General features: G+C 38.7%; 1 protein-coding gene across 1 annotated transcript in view; it reads left to right on the forward strand.

Annotated features, from left to right (window-relative positions):
* The window catches only part of CNTNAP2 (contactin associated protein 2), a 1,027,100-nt gene that overhangs the window by 586,944 nt on the left and 413,618 nt on the right, over positions 1-26,538 (forward strand). Inside the window, exon 10 of the mRNA XM_061374850.1 lies at positions 26,291-26,462. Within this exon, the coding sequence (XP_061230834.1) occupies positions 26,291-26,462 (172 nt within the window). The remainder of the gene's footprint in view (positions 1-26,290; positions 26,463-26,538) is intronic.

Here is a 26,538-nt window from a genome sequence, read left to right on the forward strand (position 1 = left end):
AAGCTGTTTGCAAATGAGTGGCTGAGTCCAGCCACTTGTGTTGTAAAGTTTTTGACAGTTCTGGATGAATGCCCTGTCAGAGGTGTTTTAGAAATCCATGCAACCTTTAAGATAACAAGACCCAAGAAGGCCCAGGTTTTATCTGCTTTTCTCAGCAAAACCATTCATAGAATCACAGAACGGCTTGTGCTGGAAGGGACCTTAAGGCTCCTCCAGTTCCAACCCCCTGCCATGGGCAGGGACACCTTCCACTAGACCCGGTTGCTCCAAGGCCTGTCCAACCTGGCCTTGAACACTGCCAGCGACGGGGCAGCCACAGCTTCTCTGGACACCCTGTGCCAGCACCTCAGCACCCTCACAGTGAAATTCACTTCCTTTCACTTCTTTATCCTTTTTTCTGAAAACTGTCTTCCCTTACTAGAAATGGTCCTTATGTAAATTCTGGAATTCTAGGTGAACAATAAGATTTCAATATCTGTCTGCCAGGTAAAAAAAGCACTTTATGAAAAATACATCAGGATCACTTTTATTTATTTTGGGTTTAGAGAAGGTTAACAGTCCTGCATTTCTTGGCTAGCTCTTTTGCGGCAGTTTAGGTTGTTGGAACTCAATAGTTTGTTTCGAATGCACAGTAGCTTGGTCTTTCACTTATTAGCCTTGTAGCACATTACTGTAAGTGAGTGTTATGATATTTAGTGTTCAAGGACAAAATATACACAGTATTTTGTATTGCGATGTGAGTCAGCATCCCCAAACCTGTAAACGTTATTAAATACATTTGTTAAACTGGCATCTCTGCAGAGACTGTAATTGGAAAAGACGTCATCAGAGCAATTGTGCTTTTCTGTAATCCATTGAGAAACCAAGTTCTGAATATGGTAAAAGCTAGGGACTAGTTATCCAGTAACAGTAAGTTCAAAGTGAAGTTGATTGGTATTAAAAACTTTCCCTTTCTGTGTCCTAAAAATGGAAAGGAAAGATAGCCAGAAAAATTATTAGTTTTGTACACCTAGGGTCTAAATTTTACTATACACTTCTTATGAAGTAGAGCTGTAAATATGCAAGATACCCTTTCCAGAATAACTTGGTACTCTAAGCTTATTTTTCTGTTGTAAGGCTAAAATATTTTGCTGCAAATAAGACATGTTTCACTGCCATATTCACGTATTTTTAGGTTGAAAAGAATTATTTAGACATAAATTAACAGAAGCAAAAATCTGAAGCAGAACTATGAAAGCAGGTTGCTTATGGACTGTAGATTTCCATTCCAGCATTGGCCATATGCTCCTTATTTCTTTTATGGTCTCCCTTCTATGGTATTCTCATAGCTCCCACTTCTGTATTTTCCTTTTAGTTTCCAAATTGCACAAAAAAGAGTCAAAAATGTTCATGTGTGAGAAGGAAAAGGGTAAATGACCAAGAAGGTTTGGTAAGCTTTCCACTGAAAACAAAAGTAATTTATTTGATGAGATGATTTAAATAGCTGTGGCTGGCTTTAGAAATCACCTGCTCTAACTTGGTAGCAAAGTACATGTAGACATATTTGAGGAGTAAGGAAACCTGGTACAAGTTGATATCAAGACATGGGTTAATTTAAAATTTATTCTAAAATCTGTAACTCAGTGAAACGCTCTGTTAGTGTGAACAGACTTTTTCACTACTGCTTTTTGCTTACATTCAGTGGTCAGTGTGTCAGTTATTTTTGTTTATTTCCCTTTATGCTAATGTCCTGGGTTGAGCAGTAGCAGTCATTTTTCTCCTTAGTAGCTGGTGCAGTGCTGTGTTTTTGATTTTCAGCCTGGGAACAGTGCTGATAACACCAGTGGTTTTAGTTACTGCTCAGTAATGTTTACTCTGACCAACGACTTTGTGAGTCTCATGCTCTGCCAGGGAGGAGGGGAAGCTGGGAGGAAGCAGAGACAGGACAGCTGACCCAAACTGACCAAAGAGGTATTCCATACCGCAGCACGTCATGCCCAGGATGTAGAACGGGGGGCAGTCATCTGGAAGGGCTTGATCACTGCTCAGGTCAGGCTGGGTATCGGTTGGCATGTGGTGAGGTGTTGTATTCTCTTCCCTTGTTATTTCCCTAATGATTATTACCATTGGTGGTAGCAGCAGTGATTTATGTTATACTTTAGTAACTGGACTGCTCTTAACCCATGGGAGTTACATTCTTTCAATTCCCCTCCCCATACCTCCAGGAGTGGGGGTTTGGGGTGGAGCGAGCAAGCGGCTGTGTGGTTCTGGGTTGCTGGCTGGGCTTAAACCACGACAACTAATAACATGCTCACAGAAAACAGAAATAAATGAAACTGGCTTGAAATTGGTTAGTTAACATTCTAACAACGTGCAGAAAAGCAATTGGAAATCCTGTTGAGTCCAGGCGGTCCCCCACCTTCATTCACATCCCTGACCAGCTGTTCCTTGTTTGTGTCAGGTGCAGCAGAATGCCTTCCCTCGTAACTTCTTGACCACTGGTGTTAGGAAACTGTAGTCAATGCATGCCAGAAGCAAAGAACTTGGAAACCTGGATTGCTTTTGCCCTGCTGTGTAGTGCCTCTAACAGGTATCAGGGAGTTGAAGTTTATCAAAAGGACCAGAACATGTAAATGTGAGGCTTCTTCCAGGTGTCTGAAGAAAGCCTCTGCTACTTCTACCTTATCTAGTGAGCTGTGGCAGACACGCACAGCAATGTCAGTCATGTTTATGTGCCCTTTAACCTTGACCCATAAGCTCTGAGCTGGCTTATGATCCACCCCAAGGCAGATTTCCATGCACTCCTGTTGCAGCCATTTTACAGGACAGGTGGGCCTCTGTGCTTTCCTGACATGCCCTTCTTAAAGACCCTGTGTCTGTCCAATGTAGCATACCAGTTGTATGAGCTATCACACTACGTCTCTGTGATCCAATGAGATAGTAGCCCTGGAACTATACGTTCACTTCAAATTCCTCTTGTTTGTTCCCTATCTTGCCTGCATTAGTCTGCAGGCAGTGCATATGGCCACCCAGTCATGCTGATTTCCCAGAGAAAGAGTTGTGAGCTTCAGGCATATCAGCCTAAATATCTCATCATTCATCTCTCTTGTCTGTCAACTGAAAGGCCATTGAATATGGGTTTAAATGGTCATTATCATAAAAGTTACTGATGGTAAGATCCTTGAAAGTTTGAATACATGTTTGAAAATCCCAATGCTTATCCAGATTCATGAAACTCTTTTAAGTCTGGTTAAAATCTGAGCCAGAAAAGGGCTTCATGCATGATTTCTCAGGGTTCTGAAAATATTCTTCAGTCTGTTGCTTACCAGTACCAGAGGGTTTATGTGATTTTTTTGAAGTAAAACCATTAAATATATTTCTGTTAGCACGGTATTGATCTTGGGCTTACTTTAAAGGTTTTAGACTTCTAGCAGCTCTTTCACTGAGCATGGACTGAGTTCATAATGAAATCCAAAACACAGAAAAGGCCTTATGGTTTTGAGTTTGGCTGCAGACATTAACACAGTGGTAGCTGGAGTCCTTGTTAACAAAGCAGATTGTTTCTTTGTTAGTTTAGTGAGTGAAGATAAATTACAGTGCCAAGACCAAGTAGCATAGTAAAAAGAATGTCCCTTAACTGTAACAGATTTGAGCTGCTTGCTAATGGTTGGTATCATTTAGCTGGTTAAAGCATTTATAATATGATAGTATTCCTTATGAAATAATAATGGATTACAAAGTAGTGGGGTTGGAATCTTCTGTCACTATGTTCTGTTGGGTATTAGCCTCTAATTCTATACCCACTTTAGGTTGATCAAATGCAAAGGAGTCAATCAGAAACTCTGGTCAAGTACTACAAATTCCTTCCCATTTGCAATAGCTGAAAAGCTAAAACCAGCAGCATATACATGGTTAGTGCACCCAACTAATTGTGAGAGTAGTGCTTTCAGTCACATTCCTTGGCCTGAAAATACAACTCTTCCAAAGGGACAGAAGGAATTTGTGTGTGAGAAATAGAATCTAAATACGCTTGTACATTCTCCTACATCAAACTCCACAGTTTGGTGGCTTAAGTTCATGTTCAGTGTATGTTGGAAAACAAAGGAGGCAGAAAGACTAGACTGAAGGAGGATTTTGATCTCTTTTGTAATAGATATTCCCCTAGGGAGTTAAGAGTGATTTACCACCCTACTTTGATAATAGCATGTTCTTGTCAAGCTTTCTGTAGTACAGTAATGCAAACAGTAGCAAGGAGTGCTATTATGTATTTCTCAATCAAAGACATTTTACTTCAAATACAGAAAACTAGGGTTTGCTTCAAGTGTAATAAAGAAGATTGTAGCATTATCAATTAATTTATTCTTGGTGTGTATTGATGTGGTTAGGTATCCAGAACCAAATAAACAGAAATAAAAATACATAAACGTATTTATATGTATTCTGTAACTAAATGATGAATGCGGTCAGGCAGATGAAAATAAGTGATTCAAATCTTGTTTTCTAGTTTTTCAAACTGAAGCTCCATATTAATTTTAAAACTTGGATTTTCATGTTGTATTTCTTCTGCAAAGATGGGGATGGGTTAAATCTTCCTTGTCCTTCTGTCATCACTGCTGTCACTAAAATAATCTAGAGTTTGGACCTAAAAACTGTATTAAAAGGAGCATATTGTGAGGCCTTACTCACAGAAGTTGCAGCTAGTTGTATGCCATTAACTAATGAAATTTGTAGAGAAACTACTGCCTTCATCACTGCTGATCTTATTTTGCAGCTTTTTCCTGCACTGATGCTGCAGCATAAATATTGTAATGAGAGTGAAATGCAAATAGTGCTCCCTGGGTGGTCTCCTTACACTCTCCTTAGAGTGTTTCAAAATCAACCTGCACTGTCTTTCCAGAAAAGCACTGTTAATATTAAACTGGCAGCAACCTTTTTCTTAAATCCTTGGAGTCAGTAAAACCTTTGCCTAATGAGGGACTGCAGGCTTTGGCTTCTGTGCAAATCTTTCTCTGTGAGCTAACTAAAAGACTTCACTGAGAACTGGATATTCACAGTAACATCTCTTGATTTTTCATTTAATTTACTTGAGAATGAAATAATTCTCATAAATCAGTGGCTCAGTTTGGTCATTGCAAGAGCAATTCCCCCCTGTGTTTCTAAAGCAGGGAACATTCCCCTGCAGATTTTCAATTTTCAAAGGCATAGAACTTGTGAAGAAAATGGTATAGATTCAATTAAATAGTATTCAGAGAGACCTCCCCAGCTCCTGGTCTTTTACTGTATTCAGGAATAATGGGAGGGAAGCATATGTTTGTGAAAGATAAGGTGGGAGCTCAGGCTTTTGCATAAGCAGTCACTTGAAGCAATGGGTCCAGCCTCTTGTTAAGCCAGATGCCATAGGATCTCTTTTAGCTTGCTTTCCATGCCACTGTTCCCTCATACCACCAAGGTCGTTCTTGCCAGTAATAATGATTCCTGCAATTTGTCCTCCTTTGGAACTCTGTCTAAATGCATTTAAGGGGATTTGCCTACGTTTCAAGGTCACAGAAAACACAGGGAGTCTTAAGCTTAGCAGTTGCGAGTGCTGTGGTAATAGCTGTTGTGTAGTACGTGGTAATAGAGTGCTGTGACATAGCTACTAAGCTATGTCAACCAGTGAAAACTATTTCCAGTCTCAGGCTGACCTGGCAGACACCCGCATTTAGGAAACTGCCCTCCAAAATCAAAGCCTTGTGAAGAAGTACAGTTAAGGTAACTATTAAACCTGTGTGCTTGTTACAGTTACGAATTAGTCACTGCCAGTGGTGGACTCAGTTTATTTTTCTCACTTCATAAAACTTTTTTTTAAGCTTTTAAAGTAAGTGAACAAAATATGAGCCAGTTGATATCTGAGATGTCCACCCTGCAAAGAGGCCTCTTCCTTCAAGTCCCTACTAATGTGTGATTCAGTGTCAACACAAATACTATATCTACACACTAAACTGGAATTGAAAATACAAACAAGATAGATTTTGTTCTTCTGAAGTAGTCAGAGCCTCTTTGCTTTGCTGACTGGAAGCAAACTTGGAGACACACAGTATAAAATACAATATGAATACCTTGTATAAAATACACAGATTTGAAAGGCAGTGATCCTGTAGTTAAATAGAAAGTGAAATATGAAAGTTTTCCAGTAATGTGATAATTGAATTATGCATCCATTCTGTGAAATAAATTGCTATGGATTTGCAGTAAAATCTAAATGTTCCTATATTATTGGGAAAGCAGACGGGAACAGACATTAATGGCAACTGTATCAAAGTGAAATATGAGAAAAACAGTAATAATGTAGTTATGACTAATGTGTCAGTTGTTGACACTTCATTTCCATGTAAAGTTGACCTCACTTTTAAAAAGTAAGTCCAATTGTTAAGGTTTCTAGGTTGATATCCTCCCATATCTTCAGCCACTGGGTCTCTCTCCAAGCTTCATTTCAAAATGGTACTTATGACATTCAGCACTAAAGCATGTGAATCCTGTGGCACTGAGCATGTGTTCTTGAACTGTGACTGAACAGTAGTCCTGGCATTCACTGGAGTTTATTATTGTTTTTTTTTTTCTCTCTTCATATTTAACAGAAATCTGGTATTCTTTCTTCTTTCTATCTCTGTCCCCTGAAGTGCACACAAATCAATTCCAAATATGTCTTTTTGCTTCCTTGTTCTCCATCAAATGTGCATCTCTTTCCTGCAGGTCAAAAGACATTTCATACAATACAGTAACTGTCTGGCAGAGTCACAAGCAGCTGACCCCGAGGGGAGCCTTGCACTGATGATATTCCTCTCCTTTTTCCCATTGTTCAGTGTCTAACTTTGAGGCTTTAGACATTTGGTTTTTCTGGGGTTTGAGTTCTCCTGACTTACAGAGAAACAAAGATACAAGCTCTTAACAGTTCAAAACAGAAAACAAAACCAGACAAAGCAGTAGTTTGAACGCTAGATTATTGCTAATACTGGGAAGGAAAAACATGTTTTCTTAATACTTTCAGGGGTAATTTTGTAATTAGCACTAATGCCCTGCTCCTCCCCCCAGAAAAACCCTCAAAGTAATAGAGAATTGGGGTTTTTTTAGGATTTCAGTGGAGGCTATTTGCTTACTTTGGCTACTGGAGTTATTGTATCATGAACATCTACTGCACTGAAGGAAATTAAAGAAAGCTGGTTCCCTGATTTGTTGTAAAGAACTGAGTCTGTCATCTCCAGTGCAGAAACAGAACTGTACCCTAAAATAAGTTCTTGTTTTGTTATAGATGAAAGGTAGTCTTTCACCTTATAGATGAAAGTAGATAATTTATTGAACTGAAGTTTGAAAGTTTAAAAGGAAATCATTGATGTTTGGGGTACTTACGAAAAGATGTAAATGCCTGTGTAACACAAAAATCATAGGATCATGAACGGTGTGGGTTAGAAGGAACCTTAAAGTTCATCCAGTTCCAACCCCCTGCCATTGGCAGGGACACCTTCCACTAGACCAGGTTTCTCCAAGCCCCATCCAGCCTGGCCTTGAACACTGCCAGGGATGGGGCAGCCATAGCTTCTCTGGGCACCCTGTGCCAGCACATCACCACCCTCACAGGGAAATTTCTCCCTAATGTTTAATCTCAGTTTCCTTTCTGTCAGATTAAAGCCATTCCCCCCTTGTCCTGTCACTAGAGGCCCTTGTAAAAACCTCTCCAGCATTCTTGTAGTCCCTTTAGGCACTGGAGTTGCTCTAAGTTCTCACTGAAGCCTTCTCTTCTCCAGGCTGATCAGCCACATCTCTCAGCCTGTCTTCATGGGATATTTGTAGGATATATAAATATTTGTCTACCTAATAAAAAGCTAATGCAGGTCCTTAGTAAACCATGGTATTTTATTCAAATTAGGTTATATTTACCTACAGTTTTCTTTTTTTCCATGTCATGCTTGACCCAGACTCTATGTCAAAAATGCTGCTTAAATACGTGGCAATTTTGTCCATCACCTGGTTTGTCTACTGAAAGATTGTCTGATTAAAAAGAAGCAAGTCTAACAATATTTCAAACATAAACTCAAACCAACATTATTTTACAGAATTTGCTTTGAACTGTACATTGAAAACTGGATAAATAGTTGCCTTCTGGGATATTTTTATAGTAAAGGAATGAGAGAGTATCTTCTTTCCTAATCAAAGGGAATAAATTAATATTGGAAAGATAAGAAACTTTCATATATTCTGATGCATCTTTTGCCTGGGGATACCTGGGACTCGGGAGATTCAGGCAGCAGCTGGGCTAGAGGAATTCCAATTTCATACTGGAAGCTGTCAGATAACGTGCAGAAAGATGGAAGTGGATATGTGCCAGCCAGAACGGTTGTGTTGAAACAAGGAGGAACTGAGAGGTCCAGGTATACCTAGTTGCTACCTAAATCAAGAAATGTCGCCAAGACCAGGCTGAGTTCACCAGAGAGCTCTAAAGGCAGTCAAATATGAAAAATAACTATTAACTGATCACTTATCTCGTCAGCACATATGCTGTCAGTACTGAAGCAGGGGAAGCTTTATAAAGGGTAACAGGAAGAGTCCAAGAATAAATGAGATTTCTGAAGTGGAGGCAAAGCAGTAAAACTCTGATACAGTATAGAAATCATTTATGCATGAAAACATGGGTCTTGTAGAGGGGCTCAGAGCCGCTCATGGCAGTCAGTAAGCATATGGACAAACAGCAGTCCAGCTGATACATCTGAATTTCAAGAAAAGATTTAGACTTACGTTCTTTGTCACAGGTTCTTCAAGAAACTGAGCTGACAAGGAATAAAAACGGGAGTTAACACCATTATGTAGATCTGTGATGTCCCATCACTTCTTGAATGTTGTGTCTATTTTGATGTGGTCAATAGAAGTAAAAAAGGCTTATGGGAAGAGTAACAAAGCTGATCAAAATTTCTGTATGAGAAGAGATACAGAACTTCAAAGGCTCCTCATCTTGCTCTTGGATGAGGAGGGATTTCAGCTGGATTTCCATCCATAAATGGGATGGAAAATATGCATAGGGAATGACTATTCACTGGTTCTCACCATCCAAGCGTTAATAGCATATTTAAAATAAATTCAGATATATTCACATGCAAAACACTGCTGCAGGTGACAATAGTTTAGCTGACTTGAAGAGCAGTTATGTCAATTCACAGAAGACTATCACCAGCTATTAAATACAAGTAAGGTACCCAGACTGGCTCAAGATGTCCCTTTCTTGCAAACTATAGGAAATAGGAATTCAGAGGGAGTATACCAGGGGGCATATCACCCTGTGTTTACTGTATTCATATGCTTTTCCCTGAGAATCTGCTTCTGGTCACTCTTAGTGACCATACAGTTATTTTTATGTTTGCACAGGAATATTGAAGATGGAAGAAAAAAGTTGGTATTATGGAAGATGGGAGGTGATAAACAGAAGGGAAGGTCATCAGTGAGCCATGGAAAAGAGACATTTGAAAGAGAATTGAAGAAAGATAAGAGAGGGGCGGCAGGCAAGGTTGTGGCAGGAAATGGCATGAAAAACTGGGAGAGGGAAATTTGCAGAAAGGGAGAAGGATTAAATATAGCTAAAGGAGAGCAGAGACTTCAAAGAGGGATGAATGAATACATCATAGCGGAGATGGGAAAAAGTCCTGTATATCTGAATAGTGCAGATCCACAATGGCAGGGAAAATAGTTTATTGTGTTTCCTTTTTATTACATGCAGGTTCCCTGGATATGGCAGCATGTTGTGCATGGCCTAATAGGAGAATGTGATACTTGGGAGATGAAGTTGTCATGTGCTCAGGACCTAGTCTGCAGTCAAGGCTATTCATTTATACATAGGGGGATTTCACTTGTAGCACAGTGTCAACCAAACAGCTGTTTTTCTGGACAACCAGAGTCACTTCTAAAATACAGATTCTGTCAAACTTAATAAGACAGCATCAAATGCATTCAGATCAAAGCTGCCTGCTTTTAATCTTCCTGTTACCCATTTTGAGTCCCAGGGTAATAGCTCAACTGAAAACAAAAATTACTTGTATCTTTCTGCATGGGGTAAATCCCTACCAAATTGCCTGTAATAAAGCCTTGCATTTTAAATCTGAGAAGTAACCTTGTTCTAAAATCCTTATTAATTCTTATATTACTTAACTATTCACGTTACCGAAGTACATAAGGGAAAAGTTCTTATTACCATATAAAGTTCTTCATAGTTCAGTGCAAACTATGTAAGAAGAAATATTAAGTTATGGAAGAAAGAAGCATGTTCTTAGCTGGTATAAATTGACATTCCTCTACAAAAGTTAATGGACTAAACTAATCAACAGTAGCTGAAGGTGTAGTCTTGCTATGCTTTGCTTTTCCTCTTTACAGATCAGTCATTTGCCTTGATACAGTATTCTTTATGCAAATACATAAACATGATTAATCACTATGCATTATTAAAAACAGGGCTCGAAAGATAAACTTTCAGCAGAATGTCTAAAGAAGATAAGAGCTGAGCAGATTGGTTCCAGGAAGCCAGAGTTCCATAGATTAGGGCAATATTGGGCAAGTAATGAGACACCAAATGAGCTGGGGATGCATTTCCTACTGAGTGTGCATGTGTAAATGCTTTTCATTGCACATATGAATGCACCTTGGCAGTAAACTGTGCCAGCAGGTATGCAGAAAATGCCAGAACACAAATGGTAAGTTGAGGGCAAAACATCTGAAAGGTCATATTTGTTGCTTTAATTTTAACAATATCCACAAATATACTTCTGATACTGGGATATCTGTGTGCCAACAGATACCCCAGTGTCAGAAGTATCGAGACTTCCCAGCTTAAAGAAAAAGGCATATATCCAATATTCATACAGTGGTTTCCACAGAGAGTTGTAGGATTTTGCGGGGGGTAGTTAACAGACATGCCACAATGGTGTCTGCTGACACTGCCCTGTGAAATGAATTGAAATAACTTCAGGATACTGCTCAGCATGTCAGCTAGACTTGAACTCAACCCAGATGAAGCAGGGTGTATTATTTCTCTTGAGAGTCATATCAGAATTTTTATCAGAGTAATAATTTTAATTACCTGTTCATGTTGTGAGTTTTCCCTCTCCTAGACCTAATCATTAGACAATATTTCAAATGGCATTTTAAGTATAGAGTGTTGAGATTCAATGCTGGTGTCAAGTGAGAAGTCTGTATGCTTTGTGGCATTTCAATAGAATTTTACAGAATTGACAGTGTAGACTCCTGAGGGAATACACCCAATCAAAAGAACAGTCCGTGAATGGGGCTAACAGCTTGGTTGTGCATATTACCCTGTTGACACTCTTTACTTACTCATGTTAATGGGTAGAAGTGCACCATTTTCTGCAAGAAAAGAGAGCAGAGTCAGTGCCAGTGTAAAATTCCCAGTGCTACTTAGAAAAACATCTGTAACTATTTGGAAATAGGTGTAATCAAACTTAATTATGGAAATTTATTTAAAATAAGACTTTTTGCATATTCTTTCAATGATTGTTCTGTCAAAGAACTACTAATAGAATGGCAGAGAAGGGAAATATCTGTTAATTTTTGTAACCTAGCATCAGTAACGATGTTAAGCAAACTTGGCAAAGTTTCTAAGTTGACAATACACAGCTACATGTTAATCCCATCTTTAAACATTCTTCATGCTTTGCTACTTGTGCTAGAAAAGAATAAAGTTATCTTTAAGAAGTAGGCCCCTTCCAAGCCTAGTTATTCTGTGATCTCTGCACAGAATCCTTATTTTGAACCTTTGTGGTCTAGGTCCTGGGATTTGGAACAGAAGAAAAAAACTAAATTATTGAAAGGTATATCCATTATTAAATACCTGCTGCACTTTCAGATATTTTGTCTCAGATGTGGCTTAGAAACATAGGGCTGAAGAGTCGCTGTCTTCTGTTTCTCTCAGCTGCATGTGATACGGGTATTTAATCCAACAGTTTTTGGATCATTTTATCTATGTACACTCACCTGCCACCAGAATATTCCCAGTACCCTTAGCCTGACGTTTTTGATCACAGGACAGATGAAAACACCATGAATATTAGTAACCACAGGAGAAGAATTGGAGAGCTCATGAGGCAGCACTAGTGGCCTAATCCTGCAGAAGACACTGTTAGGTTTGAAGTTTCCCACACATGCTGGTGAAAGGGTCATCCCTGCAGAGGAATACCTTAAGTCACTTCAGAGACATCTGCCATTCCAGCTAGCTGAGGGGAGTCGCTCAAGAATTTAAAACCTCTGGGAGCACTGGCCTTTCTTGTGTTGGATTCAGTCTTACCATGGCAATCCAGTGCTTCAGGGAAGGGTGAAATTACATTGAAAGTCTACTGATACATCAAGGATTTAAGAAAAGTAAACTCCAAACCTGTATATGGCCTTGCAGGTAACCAAGAGAAGCCCTGAAGGATCGCATTAGTACAAGGTAAATACAGTACAAACATGAAGAACAGACAGCAATCCACTTTTTTTCAGTTCTCTTTAGGAATTTTACTTGTCAAAGTTCTCATATCACAACAGGTTTGTGAGTTGAAAATCACCAAATGAGTTCTTCTATGAATTTGTCAGGCTCCATAGTAAAACACTGTAAATCCCTTTCCCATATGATCTGATTTGCTAAGTAATTCCTGAGTTTTCCTCCTTGGATGGTTCGAAAATATTCTCTTTATAACCTACTTCTGTTACTGAAAATGGGGTGGGGGGGGAACGGACGACTAAATAAATATGCGTAAATGTATAATAGATACACATCTGTTATACTGAAATTAAACAAGCGGGATACGAGTTACATTTTGGGGGAAGGTATTGGCATAGGAAGAAGAATTTGGTTGAATAGTTTCAAGGTAAATATTGCTTATTGCTTTGCTGCCTTGCAAATATTTGTGAAGGGTGTAGAGCTGGAAGATACATAGGGAATATCTCTGTCGGCTGACTTGTCTCTAAAAGGTATTGCTTATATTTTGGAAATACAATTCTGATTTCACTGTTGTATAACAAGGCAATATTGTAGTCATGTAAACTGGATACTTAAAATTTGGGGTGGTTTTTTATGCTGTAGTTTCTAAAAGTTAGTCAGAACACATGGCTAAAAAAATCCTTTACAAATCAGGGTAGATGATTTTTGTAAGTTTCTGGTTTTCATATACTTATTCCAAAGTTTTTCTTCCCTTGAGCAGCAGCTACACAGTTCTTACAATGCATTTTCTGCTATGTGTAGAGAGCCTGCCTTTCACTTTCCAGCCAAGTAGTCCTTGGATTATGTGTTTCAGAGCATTTGCTTATCTGCAGTTTGTGAATTGAGTGACAGAGCTGAGTGATGTGACCACTTCTTAACTCATAATACTGTTGAGTTAAGGATGTAGTGAAATAACAGATTCTGCTTTCAAGTCATCAGTGCTAGCTTTGATAGCTGTAGTAGGCTTAGAAATGAGCAGGTTGTACATCTCTATCATTGTGTTTATTGTTCTGATAATTAGATATTATTTTTGCTTGGGATCATTGCTATCCAGTGTTTCCTTGTAATGCCTTATTTGATAGACTTCAGTGTCTTTCAAAATGATATAAGTAGCTGCTTTTTATCGTTGCCAATCAGATCAATTTGGTGCAATCTAGTTGACATGGCTCATGAAAATGCATGTTGACAAAGCTCTCTCCTCACTCCTGAAGACCTGCGCTAGAAGAATTGTGTACGTGTGTTCCCCATTTTCCAGTTAAGAACACCCATCTTTACATGGCTAACAATGGATCAATGGAAAGATCAATGACAGTAACTGAACGCTTTGAGAGCAGATGCTCTTCTGTGTAGATGTATGTATACATGTGTATAAGCCTTGAGTGCAAGATTTCAGTTTTCACACAGCCTCTTGAGTTGCCCTCATTCAGATAGGTCTTGGCAAGCACTGAAGTGCTTTACTAGATTTTCAAGACCAGCTTATAAATCACAGAAGCCTTCCTTGTCTGCATTGCTTAAGTGAAGACACTTAATTCTGAAGTTAACCTAGCTTTTTAGAAATCAATTAATTGTGTTTTTTTTATTGTAAGGTAAGTTGGCTCTTCTAAGAGTTCAGCTGCTGTACTGGTTATCTGGATTGCGGGAGGCAAAGTCATTCAGACCCTATAATCTGATCATTCTTAATGAGTCCAGATCAAGACATCTCTGGCTTTCTGTTCTTAAAAGTGCTGTCAGTTTCTGCCTCTGTCCTTGTTGTCTTAAATACAGGCCCCTGCTACCATAGAATCATAGAATAGTTAGGCTTGGAAAGGCCCTTAAGATCATCTAGTTCCAATCCTCCTGCCATGGGGAAGGGCACCCCCCACTAAACCATGTCACCCAAGGCTCTGTACAACCTGGCCTTGGACACCACCAGGGATGGAACATTCACAGCTTCCTTGGGCAACCCATTCCAGTGCCTCTGGAATGAACTTCCTCCTTATATCCAGTCTAAACTTCCCCTGTTTAAGTTTTAACCTGTTACCCCTTGTCCTATCACTACAGTCCCTAATGAAGAGTCCATCTCCAGCATCCCTATAGGCCCCCTTCATGTCTTTCTTGTGCATTAAGTGTCTTTGGGTTTCAACATTAAGCAGTAATTATTGTCAAATCAGGTTTCTTCCCAAGATTTAGTACTTTCCTCAGATGCACTGCTCAGTCAAACTTGCAGGATTACAATCTTGCTAATGACTGCTGTATATACAGTTGCTTGATGCCAGCAATGTCTGCTTTCTCCCTTTTACTTTTTCTCTCCTTTTTACTCCTAGCATGCATACATCTGGAGGCAAATCGGGTACAAATACTCCCGTGTTTATCTCCAAGATCAGAACTGGAATTTAGTTCATTCTTTCCCTTTATGAACGTTACAGTGAACATCAAAATTTACCAAATATTCCTGGTTACAAATGTGCTTCAAGCATTCTTATCCCCAAATCACAGCTCTGTGAGTGTTGACTTCTCCAAATCACCAACATGGGAACTAAATACACCATAAGTAGACATACAGAAATAGAACCTGGCTGTGACTGCAAATACATGTTTCTGTATGTAGCAGTGCTATATGGCTGCTGGGCTAACAAACCTATTTCACAGTGATCTCTGACTGCAGTAAAAGAAAGCCTTTTTTTTTTTTTCATGTCTGAGGAATGCTGGGAATTTCCAATTTCTCACATTTCAAAATCTCCCAGTATTTCTTGGAAAAAAAAATATCTAAAGGTAAAAGGAAAAAAAAGCATGCCCAAAGAAGTTAGAACTCACAATATGTGATCAGGCAGAGCCTAGAAATTATATACACAGTCATTTGCAACCTGTCGGAATAATCTATTTCAGTGTTATGTCATTATGTTTAAGGGCAGCTCTCCATCCCATTTGGCAGCTCTCCATTTGCAATGAGGACTTCACTGTTTACCATCAAAGTAGACAAAGTTTGCTAATAATAAAGTCAGATAGGATGTAGCAACTGGTCTCCTGTGCTCTGTTGCCTGTCAAGATACAATACCTACAAGATAGGAAGATGAACAGTTTGAGAGAATAAGCCTTTTCTATTGATCTTCTGCATACTTGGACTTGTGGGAGTTTACATGTGTGTTTCCATGCTTTGTTGAATAAGGACTTGTGGGCTTAATCTGCAAAATGTAAAAACATTCCTTTTTTTTCAGTGACATCTATGATTTGGGCCACATGAAACTCTATATGAAGACAGTTCATATAGGAGCAGTTTAGATTCTCTAAGCTTCTTTACTAGCTTACCAAAAGGTGCTTATTCTCATATTTTCTTTCACTTTGTGCTTATTTGATTACACACAGTTGAAGTTTGGATTGCTTTGTATATAAAGTACAGACAGGAGGTCTTTCACTTCAAACAATTCAGAAGCTCCAAGCCATAATCAAAGAAAATCATTGTGTTTATCTTAGTCTCTTTTCAAAGGCAACAAATCTTTAAGTGTTATTTCACTAAGATACATTATGAATCACATGGGTGTGCTCAGTCAGTGAACATGTCCGTGATTCTGAATAGCCATGTAAACTTCCTTGTTCTCGGCTCTTTAATTTGGTTTTGTTTAATTGTTTCCTGAAATATTTTGGTCCCTCTTCCATAACCATTCATTTGCTGGCTTATCCCAGACTCTCAAATTTCAGCATCTCTGTAATAACCTTTACAGTCGTTGTCTTTCTCTTGTCTTCCCTGCAAAAATATCCTAAAGTTCCAAATCACAGCAAAGCCACCCTGCTCTTAGTGCAACTCTCACTTAAACCCTGCACTCTGCCTTTTAGCAAAGTTCAGCTAAGGATGAATCCCTCATTGAAGAGCTTCCTGAAAATGCCTGTATCTGAAGGGGGCCTATAAGCATGCTGGAGAGAGACTCTTCATCAGGGACTGCAGCGATAGGACAAGGGGTGGTGGGTGCAAACTGAAACACGGGAAGTTCAGGTTAGATATAAGGAAGAAGTTCTTCCCTGTGAGGGTGATTAAGGTGCTGGCACAGGGTGCCCAGAGAAGTGGTGAATGCTCCATCCCTGGCAGTGTTCAAGGCCAGGTTGGTCAGAGCCTTGTGCAATATGGTCTAGTGTGAGGCATCCCTGCCCATGGCAGGGGGTTGGAAGTGGATGATCTTACGGTCCTTTCTAACCCAAACCATTCTGTGACTCTTATGATTCACAGGCAAGAAAGAAAACATTATCCACAGTTCTTGCATCCCCTGCTTCAGTTTTAGCAAAGATTTACTGACGGAATCCATTTTCTTCCATGCAGCCAGGAAGTCTGTTCACCCCAGAAAATTAAAGGGTAGTCCGGCACAAGGTTTTGGTAAAGCTGCCACAGAGCTTCTGTTTGCACAGCAAGGCTCACCACACCAGAGAGGAAAGGAAGAGGGTTGGAAAAAAGCATCCCTGTTTGCAAGCTGAATAATAGTGTCTGCAGATTAGGTCCTCAGCTAAGTTGCTACCTCTTTTCCTCATTGGCTCAAAGCAAACATTACTTTGGTTTTGTGATTGAGGGACAGAGCAACAGGAGTAGGAGACATAGAGGTTAGATGTAATTTTCCTCTTCTTTTATCCCTCCCTTTCTTAACCTCTTCCCATAGATACATTCCATACTCCTTTATCTACCAATGCATTATGCTGTTTAGAGTTTCAAGTCTGTAGAAAAATCGCTAAATGCAAAAATGTTTTCAACATTTGGTACTTACCAAAAATAGCCTGAAGTCTCACTCTGCACAGCCTGCAAAGGACATAATAAGAATGAAGTGGGCATAGGGCAATTTACATTACAATTGATTTTCCTTTTCTTTCCTAGTAAACATTAGCGTGTGTGTGTATGTCTGGAATTTAATGCCATCCATATAGTCAAAGTGAAAGAAAACTGGGGTTTTGTATTTTTTAGCAGATGTATTTCAGTAATTCATATTGTTTAAATGAAACTCTTGTAACTGTAGGAAAAAGGGAACACCGGACTGAATTCAAATGCGAAAAGGAATCAACACACCAGGCAGAGGCAGGGATGCACTAACCAAGAGGAATAGAGAATCATTGCCCAGGCATGCAGGGTTGGAACTGGGAAAGCGAAACTTCAGCTGAAGTTGAAGCTAGTCAGAGATATGATAGGCAGCAAAGAGAGACTTCAGTAAGTGTATCAGCAGCAAATGGATCCGGAATTGCTGATAGAAGCAGCCAATGTCATTGCAAGGTTGCTGTCAGTGATCTTTGAAATGTTACACTGATTTTGGGAGATACCTGAGGTTAGCCCCTATGATACAGATGAAAGAATAGTGAGAAAAGTGAATGTTGTATACCTTGATCTTAAAAAGGCCTTCAACACAGCATGCATAGTATCTTTATAACATTGAGTGAAATATGGATTGGATAGATGAACTGTATGGTAGATTGACTGAATACCAGGCTCAGATGGTGGTGATGAATAGTACAAAGTCTAAGTGGTGACCAATTACTAGTGGTGTTCTTCAGGGACTGGTGCTGAGACTGGTACTGTTTGATGTTTTTATGAACAACCTGAGTAATGGGGTGGAGTGCACCCTCAGCGATTTGAGGATGATAACCAACTGGAAGTAGTTGGTATGCTGGAACTTAAGGCTGCATTCACTAGCGTGCATCTTAAAGCACTTTCAAAAGAGCTTTTAATGAGCCTAATGTGATTTTTCACAGCTAAGTCCTGTAAATTGCTATTCTAAAAACTCCCAATGGCTTTATGTTGAGTCACGTCTATATGAGGCCTTTGCTGCTATTCCTGCTGTGCTTTTGAATACAGAGCCACAGTGTTTAAAGAAATATCCTTGGCTCCATTGGACTTGATATTAGTACTGGGAGAAGGAAAGAATATTAAGTTATACTTCGTAAAGGATTATTTTGTGGTGCCAGTTTAAAATTTCGTTCAGTTTCTTTGAAAACAAATTTTATTTTATTTTTTTAATAAAAAACACAGTGACTGGAAGGTAATTTCTGTATATTGCTTTCTACAAATTTTCTATGGAACACTATTTCTGTATATATTTCTGTGGAACACTTGCTTTTAGTGAGCAGACTACAAGTCTATAAATGTGAGGTTGGATGCACTGAGAAAGTAGAAATGCACCATATCCCAACAGCTGGAATTTTTTTCTTTAGTTTTCTGATTGAACAAGGTAAAGATCAGTTTCTAAAATGATCATATTTTCAAATCTTTGAGAGAGAGAGAACATCAAGTTTAAAAACAAATAAAAAAATGGTGATCCTTTCTAACATGCAAGTCTTAAGAGTAAGACACAAATAGACTTTAGTTTCTTCCCATTTAAATAAGACTTTAGCTTCTTTCCACTGAGTGACGTTTGCATTCATGATAGTTTTAAATAATTATGGAGACAACAGAAAACATATTTTCTTTTTATTATTGTTGACAGGAGTTCATTCTGATTTATTGGCCCATGACAGGGGGATTGGAACTGGATGATCTCTGGGGTCCCTTCCAACCCAAACTGTTCTGTGATTTCTCTCAAGTCTTAATATAGGTTGAATATGTGATGCTGTGTATTTTCCACTTACAACAGTGTTAAGCACTGCTAACTTTTCACTTGAACTGCAGGTACAAATTATGTGCTACAGATAAAACAGCTCACATTCCGAAAGTAAAAAACGTGTTCACTTTGTGGAGATTCCTTGATACTTCTTCCTAAATTTGGAAAGATAATCCATGGCAATCTATACTTGTGTTTCTCAATTGATGTATTTCTATATTTGTGTTACTAAATACAAATAAGAAAGCTGAATACCGTTTAAATCATGACCACTGGAAAAAACAGATACAAAGTTCTAGTCTACTACTGAAATAAAGATGCATAGCGCTTTATGAAGTTAAACCATCCAGTTTGCCCTAAGGGGTATTTAATTCAAACATTTTATGAATATCTCATAATTCAAGCAAATGACATAGCCAGTCCACTAAAAAGTGGAGGGACTACTGCTCATGTTGCTGTGTGTACTTTTAAGGTATCAGAATGACCATGTGATTTTCCCTCTTTTGTGCATCTCGTCTTCATGTCTAAGACATAGTAAAAAATGCAACTGATAAAAGTGCCATGGTAAAGTTTTGAGTTCCATATCTTTAGAGTTGTTCCCTATTCTTTCTCTGCTTATAACAATTTGTTAATCACTTATGAGATTTGTAATGTGAAGATTTTAAAATGGATCACTGTCTTTTTTTTTTGCATAAGATTCTAATAAATATAAGGACAGCCTTTACTATGAACTTAGTGACTGTTATAGGGGTTCCAACAAGCCCTACAGAACTTGAGTGACTTGATTTCATTGCTAATAATTGATAATTGTCGATATTATTACTAAGCATTAATGATAATAAAAAATGTGAATTTAAGAAAAAAGCTGTGATTAATCAAGGAAAATCTAAGCTTTGCAAAATACTAAAATTTATTAAGATAACTCTTTAAGCACCAAATTTTTGTTTGTTTGTTTGCCATTAAAGTGAGACAGTGTTGATCTTTAAATGCACCTGGCATATTTAATGGGCATCCTTAATGGGTCAAAATTAAGGTCAGCATCTCTGTGGTGATACACTTATCACCAGTGATCTGTATGCTTAAGGTATTTTTGGAAGTTTGAAAATGACTGTAAGGTGTTCAAAACCTGGAAGTTACTGCTAAAAGAAGTGTCAGAATAGACATTTAGGATGCACTGAATATCTGAATGTACTTGAAATGAGATCACTTTTCAAGTTTCTAACATGTAGGAACAAAGCTTCAGCAGAGCCTGTGCACCAAAAGATAATTTTGGTTTCTTGGTAAATCTCTGGGGAGATTGGCACTCTTTGTGGTTATAGTTGATAAAGAGTAGTAGGTGGTTAAGGGAGGAAATTTTTCAGGCTGGAGAACATTCAGTGAATGGCATGAAACTAGAAATGGTGGTTAAGGTGACTAAACCAAAACTCAGTTGCGGACTGGTACAGTTTACCTCAGAGTGATGTACTGTGGCCATACGAAGTGTTGCTTGCAGTGATTTTTCTTGGGTGGTTAGCCACCACTTATCTTTGTTAACTAAACTGCAGAATAAAATGTTGAATTAGAATATAAATCTCTTAGGTGGAAGTAAATCAAGTTACTCTGTAGCTGAATTGGTCCAACGACTTCTATACTGCTGTTTTGGACTGAAGTAAATTCACCTTAGTGATATTGTAGTCAGAAGTTCGCAGTACATAAAAAACCGAAATAGGTTTGTGTAGGAGCAGCAAATAAGATTACACAATTAGTGCCAACAGTGTAGTCTCCACACTGTACATCATTAAAGGCAGAAAATAGAGGTTGAGTATTTTATGCTGCTTCTATTTCCCTAAGTGTAATTATCTCCAGCTAGACATTTTTTATCTTCATGGGGGATTTTCAGTACATGTGTAGTAGCAGTAACTGTGGAAATCTGGTGTACATTTACTCTCTTTGTTACAAAAGCTTCTGAATAGCATGTATTATATGGGTAGTGTGATGTACAGATTTGCAGCAATTTAATCATTATGTGGCTTTCTGCATTTTCTCTCATATCCAATAAAGTAAGATAGAAATTGCAGTGAACTGTTAGATTGATTTAAATTAGCCAAGTCTGGTAATAATGATCATTCTTACTGCTTCTCTCCATGTCAGAAAGTGACGATCGAACCCTCTTGTTGTTGTTCTTGTTTCCAGTTATTTGAAGGAGAAGTTTTCTAAGCGGGAAGATCAGGACAGCTTCTGAGTGTATTTCAGAACAGAGTTCAGGTTTATTCCATAGTTTAGGGTTTCATTACAACCTCAGTGTCCTGATTTATTTTGATCACTGCCAGTTTTTAAGTAAAGGATTAAAATAGGTCTAAAATTTTCTCATATTTTAAGGTAGTTTGCTTTTTATTGTACTTTTCCCAAGGACTCTTCATTTATGTCTCAAGTGGATGGCTACTCTCAAATTCCACTCAAGTAGGCAGGAATTGGAGATGTTTTTATGAAGCAAAAGCAAAATAAGCAACCTCCAGCTACTTTAAAAAGTGGACTTTTCTTAAAGGAATACTGGTTTGTATAAGGCACACTTTCCATCAAGCAGAGTTGCTGCTTTCACTTCAGCATAAAATAAGCTGCTTTTGTAACCATTATTTTACCAACAATTCACATCAGTTCTTCTCCAGTTAATGTCTTTGGAATACATTTATTTGCAAGAAAATCAATTAAATCTTGCTCTTCATCCCTTTTTTAAACATCAAGATACAAGAGGATCCATTTTTGCTATTATTTTGTGAAAAGAAACATACATTTCCTGTGTCAGTGGATTTCTCAGAGAGCTGTAGGACCATATTGGCGTTCTCTGCACCTCAGGCAGGGAGGTCTTAGGACCTACGTTTTAAAGAATTCAATCCCATCAAGAGCTGGCAGGTTCTGAATTAGTGTCAATACACTGAAGTGAAGTCTAACTGAAGGTTAAGGAATGATAGTATACGGGCAGACAGAAAATTCTCAGTGCTTCTCCAGAACTGGCTTCAGTTAATAAGCAGGCAGCTGGTGATAAAGTGCTTTCAGAGAAGAAGGTCTGGCTGAAGACCAGATCTCCAGAGGAGACAAAATGTATCAGGAGTTGCAGGACTGATAGAAAATGTTGCCAAGTTGTGTGAGATCTGGTTAAACTTTTTCATCACAATATCAATGACACATACAGAGAAGATTCTGCAGACTGCACTGGAGGCTTCATTAAGGCTAACCTGGCTTACTTGGAGGGCTCATGTGTGTGTGCCCCAGGAGTGCTGGAAACACTATATCCTCTTGTTGTAAGCTATAGCACTAGAAGAGTGTGCTTTTCTCTCTGTATATGGAGCCATTTCATTTTTTTAGGTTAGCAATTCACATTTGTTGGGATGAAATGCCCTACCATGCTATTCAACCTCTGTGTTTCTGTAAATGAAACAATGAAGGCAAAAGTAAAGACTAATTTCTTAAAAATGCCTCATTCAAGAAATTAGTGCCTTTCTCTGCAAAAAAAAAAAAACCACAGGAAAATTATAGTTCCGATTCTGGTTTCTGTTTCTGCACTTCACTGAGCTGGGAGACTCTGAAGTTTATTTCATGCTCTTGGAGCAGGAAACTTCTAGTTTTCCAAAGTAATTGCTTCTGTTCCACTTCACAGTAAGGGCCCCATTCTGATCTGACTGAAACAAGAATAAAAATACTACAGTGGATGTGGGTAGGTGTATTGGGCTCTCCTTTTAGTGTCTTTTCATGTTTATTAACATAATTGTGAGGTATTATTTTCAATCTAAATTGGTTTGCACTGAATTTGAGTTTTGTTCTCTGAGCTCAGAATTACATGTTTGAATTATGTATGATAGGTATAGAAAGCCTGAAGATAACTTGAACGGTTCTGTGCTGCCATTTATCCTGACAAATACAGAATTTGTTTCCTTCCTCTCATTCTGCAAGGATCCAGGATGTATACTTTAAATACCACGGAGATAAAAACCAGTGGCAGACGTGATATCAGTCACTGTTTCTGTTGATTACTAGTTCACTAGTTCCCCCCCATTGTGTATGTATACATACAAATATAAATATATACAGCCCATCATTGAGTTACAAATAAAACAAAAGGCAAAAATAAAACTATAATGAGGTGTTCTCACAAGCTATGGAGAAAAAATGTCTTCTTGTCACAGGGTAATTTGTACTGTACTTCAAAGAAAATCTGTTTCACATAAGGATACAAAATAACCTCTAGTTGTATATTCAGGTTGTAGTATGATATTTCATTCTGTGGTCAGATCTCATAAATTAAATAGGGCATCAGATGCTTAATGACATGCTCTGACTTGATGTACTTTTGTTACGGTACCACAAACCGAAACATATTCTTCTTTTGACTTCCTTTCTTATGCTGTCTTTGATAGAAGCTTACTCAGGGGATTGGAAGAGAGGCATAACAGATCTTGACACTAGCAAAGAAATACTGGGCTTATTTCATAGGTATTTTATTATAGCTATTCTAACTTATTATGTTTATTAAAGTGACTTCTACCATAGAAAATAGCATGAATCAATATTATATATTTTCTAATCTTCCTTGCAAGTTTGAATTAAGATCAGGAGTTGGATCTAGAATTTACGCTGTTCCATGTTCGGGAGGTCAGAATGGTGTTCTGGAAACAAATTTTCTTTAACTCAGTTAAATTCAGATTCAGTTCATGTCTGACCTTTGCACGATAATACAGTTCATACCACAGCACCTCATGCCCAGTATATAAACTGGGGCAGTTACCTGGAAGGGCTAGATCACTGCTCAGTCAGGCTGGGTATCGGTCGGCGGGTGGTGAGCGGTTGTATTCTCTTCCCTTGTTATTTCCCTTATCATTATTATCATTGGTGGTAGCAGCAGTGATTTGTGTTATACCTTAGTTACTGGACTGCTTTTATCTCAACCAGTGGTAGTTACATTCTTTCAGTTCTCCCTATTCCTCCAGGAGCCCGGGGGGGGGAGGAAGAGAAGGAGTGAGACAGCAGCTGCATGGCTCTGATCTACGGGTGGGCTCAAACCACAACAGCTTAACAAGGGGAAAAAAAATAAACTGTAAGATTCAGATTTTGTAGGGGAAAACTCAGAAAGATGTACAAATTACAGGATACGGGAGTTTACCTGATTTGAACGTGCTTTTGTAATCATAAGTGTGAACATGGTTTTAAACTGTCCAAACTGCATTTTATGTACCTTTTGGAAAGGTACGTATTTTCTTGTCAGCAAGAAGACCAATACAGTGCTGGTCAAATTGTTCAGCCATCATTTAGCCTTTCTAGTGACAGCATTACAGTCAGCCTTGGTTCTAGAACTTCATTTAATTTCATTCACTGTGGGAAGGATGAAGAAGTGAATCACGTCTCAGTAATGGACATTTGGAAGGGGAAGGCATTGTTGTGTGTACTGAAATCACAATCACAAGGTATTAGGTCATGTCCAGGTATACATTTGAGGCAAAACCTTTGCACCAGATGACTCAGACTGGAATTATCTAAAATGTTCAGGTTCCACCAAAATTAATGGGCATTAGGCTGTATACCTAAAATAGTTAACAAACAGCATACGTATTAATACAAGGGTTATCTAGTTGCTTTCCCAAGTGCAAAATTCTTTACAGAACAGTATGTTTGTAACTGCATTCTGAAAGGTTTGTCTAAGCTATGACTGCAGTTTTAAAGCAGAAAACAAAACGGTGTCAGAGAAGGCTGGTTTGTGAGAAGCGGATGGCTCAAAACCCCACCGTTCTTCCACTCCCTTGATTTACACAGTTAAGTTAGGAGCGGCCACCAGCTTCAGCCACTCCAGCCTGCAACTCCCTCCTACCCCAGCCAGTGGAGTCCAGCCTGGGGACCAGGGACCTGAGGTCTCTGCCCGGGCTGAGGGACTCAGCTTCTACTTCTCTGTGTGCAGGGTCAGCACAGAGACCAATAGTAACTGTGTGCTCGTTAGAGTGTAGTGACACTTCAGATGCAGTGAAGCTGAGAATCATATATTAAAATGCCTCTGTGTTTAGTTCTCAAATGCTAATCACATGTTGGTAGTAACTTGTTGGAATATATTGCTGAATCTAATTTGTGGCTTAGTTACTTGGTTCGTACTGTTTTTGATGTGGAAATTTAATTGTGTCTCTAGATTTTCATCTTATTTTTCAGTTGGTGCTTGAAAGATGATGGATAATCTTTCATTATATTCAGATACAACCATATAATGTCCTTGGCTTTGCTGGGTTTACTATTGTGCTTGTGTATCCACCAAACAACAGGGAATTGCACTTTCAGTCACTCTGTACTGTTGTCTACTGTAAAGCCTCAGCTGAATCAGTTTAGTCAGCCACTGGAAAGAACAAGTTAAAAGAAGTAGGTTTCTGAAAGCCCTGTCCTCTCTTCTTCACATAAGTCACTAGCCAGTGCACATGCTGGGAAGAGACTAGAAATCCTGTTCCTATGGCTTGACTTTCCTGCCAGTCCAAACTAACAATCCTCAGTCTGGGATTAGCACGATTTTGGTGGAGGGCAGTTGGTCTGATGAGGTTTTTGTGCACTAGTTAGGCAACTGGGGGATGCTTTGGAGTTTTTCCTTTTCCATCGGAAACATACAAACATCCTCTGCGTCCCTGTCTTTTAACATGAGTCAAGACACTAATTCATTCTCATCTCTTATAAAACACCTTCAGAAAGACAGATAAATGAATGTATTGAGAGCAAGAATGGAATTCTGACAGAATGTTCTCACATCCCTGAGAAGTGGGCCAGGACATTAGATTTTAGGGCTAGTTTCAAGTTTGCAGAAAGCTTCCGACACATGTTCATTGCCCAGGAAGGCTAGTTCTAGAGAAACATGTCTGGAAATTCATTTAATGGAACACATGGAATACATTTTGCTCAGAAAAATCTAAGAAGTGGGAATGTGATTCCTGAAGTACAGCACGATGGATATTTTTCCTGTTCCTGTAATCTTTGTGTGAAGAGAGAAGTAATGAGAAATAGCACTAGAAGGCTGGGGGAGGAGAAGGTTAGCAGAAGATTTCCATCCTGTAGACAGAACTAATGAAAGAATAATCAACTGTACTGTATGAATTCTTGCAGGTAGTTCCCAATGACTTAAATCAATAACTTTACAATGTAATCTAATAATGGTATAATATTTCCTTCCTACCTTGCCTTTTTCTTTCCCCATCTATAAAACATGTCTTTTCCTGTGGAAAAAGTACTGACTTGAGCAATAGTACATGAGGTGAATAATACTCTTTATCCTGCTGCTTTACAGGGTTTCCTGTACAGATGAATGACTCGGATCACTCGCTATTCCAGCATTCATTTCAAGGGTGCATGCAGTTTATTCATGTGGATGATCAGCTAGTGGATTTACACGCAGTGGAGCAAGGCCAACTGGGAAGCTTTGCCAATGTCACCATTGACATGTGTGCCATAATTGATCGGTAAGTTATAGAGACATTGCTGATACTCTGATACACTGATGCATGTTGCCCAAGCAAGTGGTAAATGCTTCATCCC

The sequence above is a fragment of the Neopsephotus bourkii genome, unplaced genomic scaffold (assembly GCF_033783945.1).
Source record: "Neopsephotus bourkii isolate Nb327-2 ecotype Australia unplaced genomic scaffold, CSIRO-AGI_Nbou_v1 NB_1655, whole genome shotgun sequence".
NCBI classification, from domain to species: domain Eukaryota; kingdom Metazoa; phylum Chordata; class Aves; order Psittaciformes; family Psittacidae; genus Neopsephotus; species Neopsephotus bourkii.